Source organism: Aegilops tauschii, chromosome 5 (genome assembly GCF_002575655.3).
Source record: "Aegilops tauschii subsp. strangulata cultivar AL8/78 chromosome 5, Aet v6.0, whole genome shotgun sequence".
NCBI classification, from domain to species: domain Eukaryota; kingdom Viridiplantae; phylum Streptophyta; class Magnoliopsida; order Poales; family Poaceae; genus Aegilops; species Aegilops tauschii.
The window spans coordinates 165,887,790-165,900,864 of NC_053039.3; the positions used below are offsets into that span (position 1 = coordinate 165,887,790).

General features: G+C 49.1%; 1 protein-coding gene across 1 annotated transcript; it reads left to right on the forward strand.

Moving 5' to 3' along the window:
* Positions 1 to 4,190: 4,190 nt before the first annotated feature.
* LOC141022643 (uncharacterized) lies at positions 4,191 to 4,544 on the forward strand. Its single transcript, XM_073498907.1, has one exon. It carries the CDS (start codon positions 4,191 to 4,193, stop codon positions 4,542 to 4,544), a length of 354 nt encoding a protein of 117 aa, XP_073355008.1.
* The last annotated feature ends 8,531 nt before the right edge of the window (positions 4,545 to 13,075 follow it).

Here is a 13,075-nt window from a genome sequence, read left to right on the forward strand (position 1 = left end):
GGTCATTGGCCTTTCCTGTTCAATGTTGTGATTGACAGTTTGAATCTTCGGGAAGCCAGTATGTCGGGGCGGCAATTCACTTGGGCCAATAACCGATCTGTGCCGATATATGAGAAACTCGACAGGGTACTCATGGATACCGAATGGGAGTTAAAATATCCCCTGGTAACTGTACGGGACCTTGAGCGTATCAAGGCATTATTAGATCATGCACCCATTATTCTCGATACTAACTCTACAAGCACATCTACACGCCGTCCTTTCAAGTTTGAATTGGGATGGTTTCACAGGGATGACTTTGGAGATATAATCAAGAATATATGGGAGAGGCCCGCCATTGGTCGTACGCCTATTCAGAGATGGAACTTTAAAATTAGGGCCATTAGGCGGTATATCTCTGGATGGGCAAAATGCATCAATGGTTTGTACAAAAAAGAAAAACAACGTCTCTCCACCATCATTGATGACCTCGACAAAATCACAGAGACTCGCATCTTGTCACAACAAGAGATTGAACTAAAAAATCAATCCAACGAGAAGATCGCACGTCTTTTGCAAGAAGAGGAAATCAAATATTACCAACGATCAAAAGCCGACTTTATTTTGAAGGGATACAATAATACATGATACTTTCAATTGGTTGCCAATGGGCGACATAGGAAGAAGTGTATCTTCTCTCTTCAACAAGATGAGGGGCAGATCGAAGGTCAGGCGGAGCTCAAAAATTATATCACTAAGTACTACAAGTCTCTTTTCGGGCCGCCAGATGAAGGCAATTTTACCCTTGATGAGACCCGAACAGATGATATTCCACAAGTCTCGGCAGAAGAAAACAATATCCTTACGGCTCCATTCTCTGAGGAGGAGGTGAAAGCTGCGGTGTTCCAAATGGAACATAACAAAGCTCCAGGCCCTGATGGCTTCCCCGCAGAATTCTATCAGAATTTTTGGGAAGTCATCAAGCTGACCTTTTGGAGTTGTTCAATTTTCTTCATGCCGGCCAACTTGAGCTTTTTAGGCTTAATTTTGGTGAGATTGTGTTGTTGCCGAAAATTAAGGAGGCTGAGAGGATTCAACAATATCGACCCATATGTCTCCTTAATGTCAGCTTCAAGATTTTCACCAAAGTGGCCACTAATCGGCTCAACGCGGTTGCAGACCATGTCGTCCGACCATCTCAAACTACTTTCATGCAAGGAAGAAATATACTCGATGGAGTAGTGATCCTACATGAGACTGTTCATGAGATGCACTAGAAAAACATGAGTGGAGTAGTTCTCAAGATTGATTTTGAAAAGGCCTATGATAAGGTCAAATGGTGTTTCCTTCAACAGGCCCTAAGAATGAAAGGATTCCCCGACAAATGGCGCGAGTGGATCCAAAATTCCGTTACTGGAGGTAGTGTGGCCGTCAAAGTAAATGATGACGTAGGCCATTACTTCCAAACAAAAAAAGGACTACGCCAGGGCGACTCCATATCCCCAATGTTATTTAACATTGTTGCTGATATGTTGGCGGTTCTTATTGAGCGCGCTAAGCAGGATGGTCAGATTGCAGGACTAGTGCCACACCTAGTGGATGGTGGCCTATCCATTTTGCAATATGCCGATGATACAATTCTTTTTATGGAACATGACCTAGACAAGGCTCGAAACCTGAAACTCTTGCTTTCGGCGTTTGAGCAAATGTCGGGCCTTAAAATCAACTTCCATAAAAGTGAATTGTTCTGCTTTGGAGAAGCCATTGAGGCGACAGCTGATTATGCTGACCTGTTTGGTTGTGCACAAGGCCAATTCCCAATTAAATATTTGGGAATTCCAATTCATTACCGTCGTCTCACTAATGCGGAGTGGAAATATGTAGAGGAGCATTTAGGGAAACGATTGAGCAGTTGGAAAGGCAAGTTGCTCTCTGTTGGAGGACGACTGGTCTTGATCAACTCTGTTCTCACAAACATGGTTCTCTATATGTTTTCTTTTTCCAACTCCCAAGAGGGGTCTTGCAAAGACTGGATTATTTCAGTTCCAGATTCTTTTGGCAAGGAGACGATGAAAAGAAAAAATACAGACTCGCAAAATGGAGCGTGGTTTGTAGGCCTAAAGACCAAGGTGGCCTTGGCATTCATGACCTGCAAGTCAAGAATGATGCCTTACTTAGTAAATGGTTGTTCAGACTTCTTACTGAGGATGGTGTTTGGCAAACCCTGCTGCGCAAAAAGTATCTATGCCAAAAAGCTGTGTCTCAGGCCTATTGGAAACCTGGTGATTCACACTTTTGGGCAGGTCTAATGGCGGCAAAGAAACATCTTTTCCGCTTTGGATATTTTGCGATTAAAGACGGGTTTGAGATTCGTTTCTGGGAGGACATCTGGCTAGGCAATGCCAGTCTCCGGGAACAATATCCAGCTTTGCACCGCATTGTTTGCGATAAGAATGAAACTCTTGCGCAGGTGCTCAGTTCCTTTCCACCAGATATTTCTTTCAGGCGGGATTTGATTGGCCCCCGTCTTGTGTCATGGCAACATCTTTTGTCCTGATTGGATACGATTAATCTGACACAAGGACGAGATGTGTTCCGTTGGAACCTCACTGCATCTGGGTCCTTCACAGTCGACTCGATGTACCGTGCGCTCACGCGTTCAGAGGTCCCAGTGGATAATAACAAGAAAATCTGTAGATCGAAGATTCCACTGAAAGTTAAGATCTTCATGTGGTACATTCGGAAGGGAGTGGTGCTAACCAAAGATAACCTTGCTCGTCGCAACTGGCATGGAAGCAAAAATTGTGGCTTTTGTACTCATGACGAGACAATCAGACACCTCTTTTTTCAGTGCAAGTTTGCACGTTCTACATGGTCAATCCTCCAAATAGCGTCTAATCTTTGTCCGCCCATAGGTGTTGCCAATATGTTTGGTCACTGGCTGGATGGTATTCCTTATAGATTCAAAACGCTAATAAGGGTGGGAGCGTATGCCTTATTATGGTCGCTTTGGCTATGTAGAAATGATCTGATTTTTAATGACAAACACTCTTCTCCTTTGCAGGTTATTTTCCGTTGTACGCAATCTCTTCGTACGTGGTCTATGCTTCACCGTACGGAGTTCCAACCGCTGTTCAAGGCGGTGTGTACGCAATTGGAGCGAGTGGCCATGGAGCTTTTTGCCCAACATGGGTGGCAGCATAACCTCCGTATCGGCCCATCACATCCTTCAACATAGGCATAGTGACGGTCTTATTTGACTCTACTAGTGCTGATATGTCATCTTTTTTATTTTCTTTCAGACTATTTGTGTTTGGCTGTGTGCATCCTAGCTATGCAGAGGCTGGGTGTTACTCATCATGATTTGTATCTTCTTGATGCTATGTTTTGAGTTAATAAAGACGGCATTTATCGAAAAAAATACCAAATTGAGGGATAGGTTTACACAAAACACGCCCGTACAAAATTTTAGCAGAAAACACTGCATGTGGTAAACTTTTTACGTAAACAACGGATTCGTGGATTTGATCGTTCTGAGCATGTTTATGACAAGTGGGTCCCACTTTATACCGACATGCTCTGTAGGAAAAACACACGTCGCCCAGTATCGAGACGTAAGCCGAGTGTCAAAACACGGGTGTTGAGTATATGTGTTATGTGCGTATTTGTGTATCTGGCCCACCTCTTAGTTCCTTGTATAGTTGAGGTCGTGGCCCACCGTTGTACCTCAAATATACGTGCAATTGCACCCGATCAATACATTGTGCAATTCCATCATCATACATGGTATCAGTTTCCGGGTTCTAACCCTAACTTCTGCCCGTCGCCGCCGCGCTCCCACCCTAGCGCCGCCGCCGCCGCGTCATCCCCCTGCTGCTGTCGCGCCTTCTTCTTGGCGCCACCGCCGCCTTCCCTCTCGCCGCCGCCATCGCCCCTCCTTCCATGGTCACCGCTTCCTCTCCCCGCAGCCGCCATACCCCAAGCAGCAGCTGCACCCTAACCCTAGCCTTCACACCATGTCTTCCGTCACCTCATCCGCCTCCAACCCGTTCGCCGACGCCAACCCCCACCCCCCCCCCGATGCCGCCCACATCCGCAACCTCAACATCTATGAGCGGGTTCTGGTCGGCTTTGCTTAGACGGACTCCTCCTACTACTCATGGAAGACGTACTTCTCCCTCATGTTCCGGGAGTCCAACCTCCTTGACCACATGCACGGCTCCGTCGACTCCAGCCTCGTGCCCGCGCATCATGAGTGGTCCACCATTGACGCCATGCTCATCCAGTGCTTCTTCCTCACCATCTCGCCGGACCTGTTTCATACGGTCATGCAGGATGGTGATGACGCCCTCACCGTTTGGACCAAGCCGAACAGACTCTTCACCGACAATCGTCTCCAATGCCGCATTTTTTTGCAGCAAGAGTTTTTTGGGTGCCACCAAGACAACACCTCCGTCGACGACGACTGTCACCGTCTCAAGACTCTCGCTGACGAGCTCGGCGACATCGGTGCGAAGATCGATGACGATCTCCTCCTCAGCACGCTCACCGCCGGCCTCAACTAGGACTTCGGCAACACCGCGGCGAACCTCACGCTCATCCCTGAGCCCTCCTTCGCCAAGTTCGTGGCCTATCTCCGGTTGGAGGAGCGTCGGATGAAGCTAGTCAAGAATCGGGCCATGCACATCGCCCTTGCCAAAGGCACCACCCGCGGTCGTCCTCCACCATCGCCCGCCGCTCCCACCGCTCCTACACAGCCGCGGGGCCCCACGCCTTACCAGTAGCAGCAGTCGCCGCTACTGCCCCTGCCGCCGCCCCCCTACGGTGCGCCCGCCCCGCCCACCCCCTGCTGATCGGCGCCGGGGTGGCTGGCATGGTGGCCAGCAGCAATAGCAGCTGCCCGCGGGCCCCTGCGTCACCAATAGCAGCAGCATACCCCTCCACCATGGGCCGACGATTACAACCCGTGGACCGGCGTTGTCCACACGTACACCATGTCGGTCCCGTGGGCGCCGGCCCCGACTCTTTCAGTGCCGCGCCTTCGGCTACTTCTTGATCTTGCATTGGTTTTTCCCCTGAAAAGGAAAGCGTGATGCAGCAAAGTAGAGATAAGTATTTTCCTCAGTTTAAGAACCAAGGTATCAATCCAGTAGGAGACAACGCACAAATCACCAATACTTACAGAAACAATCAAACAACTTGCACCCAACGTGATAAAGGGGTTGTCAAGCGAAACCCCGATGACAAGCCAAACAATTGTTTCATACTTTTTATGTTTTCAAACCTTTTCAACTTTCACGCAATACATGAGCGTGAGCCATGGACATAACACTATAGGTGGAATAGAATATGGTGGTTGTGGAGAACACAAAAAGAAGGAGATAGTCTCACATCAACTAGGCGTATCAACGGGCTATGGAGATGCCCATCAATAGATATCAATGTGAGTGAGTAGGGATTGCCATGAAACGGATGCACTAGAGCTATAAGTTTATGAAGCTCAAAAGAAAACTAAGTGGGTGTGCATCGAACTAGCTTGCTCGTGAAGACCTAGGGCAATTTGAGGAAGCCCATCGTTGGAATATACAAGCCAAGTTCTATAATGCAAAATTCCCACTAGTATATGAAAGTGACAACATAGGAGACTCTCTATCATGAAGATCATGGTGCTACTTTGAAGCACAAGTCTTACTTGGCTTGTTTGCTCGTTTACTTAGTTACATTGCCCCCTCTTTTTTCTCATTTTTTATATTTGTTTGGCTTCTTTGGCCTCCCCCTTTTTTTATCCTCACATGGGACAATGCTCTAATAATGAAAATCATCACACTTTTATTTACTTACAATTGAAGAATTACAAGTTGATACTTAGAACAAAATATGACTCTATATGAATGCCTCCGGCGGTGTACGGGGATGTGCAATGAATCAAGAGTGACATGTATGAAAGAATTACGAATGGTGGCGTTGCCATAAATACGATGTCAACTACATGATCATGCAAAGCAATATGACAATGATGGAACGTGTCATAATAAACGGAACGATGGAAAGTTACATGGCAATATATCTCGAAATGGCTATGGAAATGCCATAATAGGTAGGTATGGTGGCTATTTTGAGGAAGGTATATGGTGGGTCTATGGTACCGGCAAAAGTTGTGCGGTACTAGAGAGGCTAGGAATGGTGGAAGGGTGAGAGTGCGTATAATCCATGGACTCAACATTAGTCATAAAGAACTCACATACTTATTGCAAAAATCTATTAGTTATTGAAACGAAGTACTACGCGCATGCTCCTAGGGGGATAGATTGGTAGGAAAAGACCATCGCTCCTCCCCGGCCGCCACTCATAAGGAACACAATCAAAAAATACCTCATGCTCCAACTTCGTTATATAACAGTTCACCATACGTGCATGCTATGTGAGGGAGTCCTGGACTAAGGGGTCCTCGGGCGTCCGGCCTGTTAGCCATGGGCCGAACTGATGGGATGTAAAGATACAAAGAACGAAGACTTTACCCGTGTCCGGATGGGACTCTCCTTGGCGTGGAAGGCAAGCTTGGCGATCAAACATGTAGATTCCTTTCTTTGTAACCGACCTTGTGTAACCCTAGATCCTCCCGGTGTCTATATAAACCGGAGGACTTAGTCCGGAGGGGAGAGACTCATTACCATAGTCATACAGGCTAGACTTCTAGGGTTTAGCCATTACGATCTCGTGATAGATCAACTCTTATAATACTCATATTCATCAAGATCAATCAAGCAGGAAGTAGGGTATTACCTCCATAGAGAGGGCCCAAACCTGGGTAAACATCGTGTCCTCTGTTTCCTGTTACCATCGACCTTAGACGCACAGTTCGGGACCCCCTACCCGAGATTCGCCGGTTTTGACACCGACATTGGTGCTTTAATTGAGAGTTCCACTGTGCCGTCCCCAAAAAGGTTTGATGGCCCCTTCAATCGTCAACAATGATGCTGTCCAAGGAGAAACCTTCCTCCCCTGACAAATCTTCATGTTCGGCGGCTTCGCACTGCGGGCCAACTCGCTTGGCCATCTAGAGCAGATTGATAGCTACGCCCCTGGCCATCAGGTCAGATTTGGAGGCTTGAATTACGTCGCGGACATTTGTGGAGACTTGATATTCGAAGGATTTGAGACCACGGCGACTGCTCCTTGTCGCCCCGATGAACATGACTTAAATCTGTCATTGGACCGCATCCAGGAGATAGGTTCCGTAACTGCTCTGGCCCTAGATCCAGAGCAGACCGCGCCATCTGAGGACGGGAAGCTCAACCCCACCACGGAGGTTACAGATTCCGTGGCGTTGGAGCCGCACATAGACTTAACCTCACATGATATCCGTGACACCAGAACTCCGGACTCGTCTCTAGCTATAAGTTCCGAACCATGGGCATCCGCGGACGCCGAGATTGATCAGTTATCGATCTTCGAATTCAGCGTCGCAGACATCTTCCAGCACACGCCCTTCGGTGATGTGCTAAACCCATTAAAAACCTGTCCTTGGCGGGGGACTCACAGCCGAACTATGTCCCGTTCGAACTAGGGGATGATGATGGAGAATTTTGCTTCCCACCCGCCACCCACTTCATAGCCACTGTCAAGGACTTAACCGCCATGCTTGATTATGGCTCCGAAGACATCGACGTTATAGACGACGATGCCTACGAGGAGCAGGGTCAGAACCCGCCATTTACTAGATGCTGGAAGGCCACTTCTTCGTACAATGTGTACATGGTGGATACACCTAAAGAAACTAATGACGACAACAAAGAAGATATAGTTGAGGATAAACCTCTAGAGACACAGTCCAAACGCTGGCGTCCCCGGCGGCGCTCCAAATCACGTCGTCCAAAAGACAACAATGCTGGCACCGGAGAAAATAATACTCCGGAAGATGCCGAAAATGATGAAGACCCTGTTGAGGTGACTTCCGAACAGGGGGAACCAGGAAACGGGCAAGTTAGCCCTGATAAACAGGCCACACATGACGACTCGGAGGACGACAATTATCTTCCGCTCTCTGAAGACGAGGCAAGCCTCGGCGACAAGGATTTCGTCGTGCCAGAGGAACCTTTCGAGCAGAAGCGCTTCAAGCGTTGGCTCATAGCCACAGCAAGAAGCCTGAAAAAGAAACGGCAGCAGCTTCAAGCTGACCAAGATCTGCTCAACGACAGATGGACTGATGTTCTAGCAGCCGAAGAATACGGCCTCAAACTCCCAGCCAAGTGTTACCCGAAGTGCAAACTGCTACCTGAGTTCGATGAGGAGGCACCGAAGTCTGTACCTCCCTCCCCCAATACGGCTAACAGACCACCACGTGGTCGGGAAGAAGCGGCAATTCAAGACGAACGACAGCCTACACAATCGGAGCGTGAAAACAAATATAAAATAGCACGAGATTACACACATGGCCTTCGGCAGAACCTGCACAATAGAGCAGGTCATACCAGATCGATCTATGGATCGCGAGGACGCACCTCAACACGCGACGACGGCTATCTGTTCGGACGTGACGAACCTAGTCACACCCTGGCCAAAAATCGCAGACGAGCTCCATTAGAGATACGTCGCGTCATGGCCCGATATAGAGGTGCCGCACACCCCATTTGCTTCACTGACGAAGTAATGGATCATGAATTCCCAGAAGGGTTTAAGCCCGTAAACATTGAATAATACGATGGAACAACAGATCCCGCGATGTGGATCGAGGATTTCCTTCTCCACATCCATATGGCCCGCGGAGATGATCTTCACGCCGTCAATTACCTCCCGTTAAAACTCAAAGGACCAGCTCGGCACTGGTTAAACAGTCTGCTTGAAAACTCGATTGGCAGCTGGGAGGATCCGGAAGACGCCTTCCGCGACAACTTTCAAGGTACATATGGCTGGCCACCAGATGCCAATGATTTTAGTCACATTGTCCAGCAGCCCGGGAAGTCCGTCAGGAAGCTCTGGACTAGGTTCTTAGTTAAAAAGAACCAAATTTTAGACTGTCCGGACGTAGAAGCCCTAGCGGCCTTCAGACACAGCGTCCGAGATGAATGGCTTGCCCGCCACCTTGGTCAGGAAAAACCAAAATCCATGCCAGCCCTTATGGCTCTGATGACCCGCTTTTGCGCGGGAGAAGACAGCTGGCTCGCTCGTAGAATCAATAGCGCCAGTGACCCGGGCACTTCAGAAGTCCGGGACGGCAATGGGAAGCCACGACGCAACAAAAGCAAGCATCGCAATAACAACGAGGAAACACATGACACAGCGGTCAATGCTGGATTCATCGGCCCTAGACCCGGCCAACGAAAAAAGCCATTCACAGCAAATAGGGACGGACCATCCAATTTAGACAAGATATTGGATAGGCCCTGCCAGATTCATGGCCACCCCAACAAACCAGCTAATCACACCAACAGAAGCTGTTGGGTTTTCAAACAGGTCGGCAAGTTAAATGTCGAACACAAGGGGAAGAGGCCGCCGGGCGATAGCGGCGGCGAAGAGACACACCAACCGAACACCGGGGGACAGAAGCAGTTTCCTCCCGAAGAAAAAACAGTAAACATGGTATATGTCACATACATCCCTAGAGGTGAATGCACGAAAAACTCCCCCCGTACAGAAGACCATACCGCGGATACCTCAGCCGAACTACAAAGCGGCCTCATCTCACCACATACCTCATCGCCATTGCGCCGCCGGTCTCTGTTCAACATGACTGATCAATGTCCATACTGGACTAGCAATTCAGCTTCCGCTGGTCGCCTAATATGCCTGCGAAGTCGGTACCGCGCATACATAATTATGCACTTAAAATACCATGGGCATCAACAGAAGCACAATAAGGATGGGCCGACAAGTACTCCCATATACTCCCTTGTTTTTCTAACCATCTTCCTTTTATTTTTTTAGTTTTACTATCCTCTCTACAGATGGCTCAAAGGCTGGTCACCCACGGACTCTATCGGAGTTCGGGTTCATACACTCATCCAAAAGTCATTCCCGTCAAGGAGTACCCTAACCGAGGAAAGGCGACGCAGACGTGCGACAGGAGGTCCAAAATAACTTTTTGTAGACCACACTCAGTATTTCTAGCCTGTAGAGTGCCTTTATCCTCAGCCCTCGACCCTTGGCATGTAAAATAGCCAGGGTGTGGCTTTGTTATCTATATAAACGATTGGCACATCACTCAGATCCCAGTAAAAATAATCTGCTCTTTTCTATAGAACCGAGTTTTGCCCTTACGGTCGTTTCAAACTTACACCTCGGCACAACTTGCCAGGGGCTCGGTATGGGAACAACCAAGTTGCCGACAAGACCGAACAACTCTATAGCATACTTCGGCGTCACGAGTTTTGGCCTTATATGCATCAGCTCCGAATCATGTCTTGGGTCAGAAGTTGGGTTGCCTGGCTCCTGTGCTTGCTACCCTACGTTCCGCTCTATAGGCTAGGGTAGTAAAGGGAGAACTACTGTGATTCTGCTTCCAGTTCACCTGGTTAAGCACCTCAGTAGAGAAAGCCGAAAACTGACTGTCATGATGCGGCGAGAGCTGATCAACCATTCGATGACTTATTGGAATCTTTCGCGATTCCCTCCGTGTCACACGAAGGACCTCTTTCCGGTCAAATATGTAAACGCATCATATGAGAATAAGCCGCATACGTACCAGGGGCTATATCGTAGACCCACCATAAAAATCCAATGGCCAAGTGAAAGTGTCAACGCCCTATAGTCTGATTGCCTGGTTCGCCGCATTGACACCTCCTTCACGGACCAAGACATTGGGTCAAGAGTGATCAGATGCTTTTCCGAACACCCCCATACTTCCTATGAGGGGGCTGAAGCTGACGACTGGAAAACTTTCAGATCATATACAAATGGCCGCACAAGAGGAACAAAAAAGCCTTCAGGCAAAACTAAAATATAGTTTGATTATAAAAATGGTCTTCTACAATTCGCATACACTTCAATCGAATATTATGTCTTTCGAACATTGACCCTCTGTCAAGCGGGCTGCCTCTAAGACATCCACAAAATAATGCTCCGCTGCGTGATGGTCCTTGCCCTTGGGTGGACTCTTCGCAGCAACATCAATGGCCTTCATCTTCCCCCAGTAAGTCATGACACGGGCAAAGGCCATCCGTGCACCTTCAATGCACGCCGACCGCTTAACGACTTCGATACGCGGCACCGCATCAGCAAGCCGCTGCACCAAGCCGAAGTAGCTATTCGGAATAGGCTTAGTCGGCCACAGCCGGATTATGACGTTCTTCATGGCAGCACCGGATATCCTGTGAAGCTCGGCCCATTGGGACATATGTTCATTCAGCAGTAGAGGGCGCTTTGATGCACCAAACTGTGACCAGAAAAGCTTCTCCGTTGCATATCCCTCTTGCGCTTGGTAAAACTGCGTCGCATCGGAAGAACTCTTCGGCAAGTCCAAAAACACGTCTGGAGAACTCCACACTTGGTTAAGCTGAGCATAATCCGGATCGCCGAACTTAGTCTGTAATAAAAAGGGCTTACCAGCCGCGATCTCCCCATCTTGCTGGATCTCCTCATGGGCCGCTCTATATGCGGACCGAGCTTCTTTCGCCTCCCGCAAGGCCTTGTCAAGATCAGCCATTTTGGCTTCATTCTCCTTCTCAAGGAATTCATAGCGGCTAGCAGCATTTTTTAGTTCGAGCACCATCGTGGAGATTTTCTCCTCGTCTTGGTGCCGGGCAGCTTGTTCGGCCTTTAACTCGGTCGATGCCTTTTCGGCAGCCGCATTACTAAACCGGGCCTGCTCCTTGGCCCGAGCTAGCTCCGCCCGAAGAATTTCAACAGCGGCGGCACCATCTGCAGCCATACATATCCCAGTCTACAATTTTCAGCGTCATGCTTATATTACAAACACGTATGTGTAATGACTGCTTCGAATACATACCTTGCGACTCGTCAAGACGCCTATTGATTAACGCAAGGTCATCCCCTGCCACATCAAGCTTCTGCTGCAGCTCGACAATCTCTGTAGTCCGGGCAGTCGTCAGGGGAGAAACAACCTGTGTTACAAATTAACCAGATTATCCCCTGAGCATTTCTTTTTGATCCTCTGATCGCCTCCCATGGGAAGCCAACCCAAGTCTCAGGGGCTACCACCTATACACAGGTGCATTTGCAAATAAAATACAGTTGAAAGTATTACATCACAAACCTCGAAGCCTCTTAGCAGGCTCATGAAGGCTTCATTCAATCCGCTCTTCGCGGAAAGAATCCTCTCAACCACCATACCCATCAGGGTACGCTGTTCCACCGAGACAGATGCTTGTCGCAGCATATCCTTCAACATATCCGGCGCCGCTGGGTCTCCGAAATCCACTGTAGGAGCACGGCCTTCCCTTGAGGGAATCCGTTCACTTGTCTCCAGAATCATCACCGGCCGAATACTGGATAGTCCGGGGCCTTCATTGTTGGCCCCCGAACCCGGGCGATCGGGGGACCACCTTCGGGTCTTGCCTTCTTCATCCCTCGCGCCGCTTGTTGATCAAGAAAAACCCTTCGGGATGACACTTCGGCGTCCGCCTTATTGGGCGAGGAGGCCGGGGGAGGCGTCTTGCTTTCCATCATCTCTGGGAGAAGATCTCCCGAGGAAGAGGATTGCTGGGGAAAACGGTGCGCCGAACTGTGATACATATATGTACTACATGTCACTTCGGTAACAGGAAAGGAACGGGATGTGGTTAAAGCACCCTGGATTCACTTACTATTTGGTCGAAGGCTTGTCCTCACGTCGGAGCTGTGTAACGGCGTCGCCTTCTAATCCCGAGCCGCCCGGCGATGGCATCTTGCCCCTCTTGGGAGCCTGGTCCTCCCAACCTTCGGAGGCGGCCCTTTTCCTCCTATATGGAGAAGGGATGCTTGTTTCTCCTTCGCCTCTGTCTTCGGGCAGGGAAGCCTTGATTTCTCCGGACTCGGTGTCTAATTTACCTTCGGAACAAAGGCCACCTCTGGCCTTCCCGCTCTCCACCTCGCCCTCCACCACCGGCACCTGGTACAGTGCCGGCGCCAGCATCCTTGTTAGCACGGGGTCCGCTGAGTC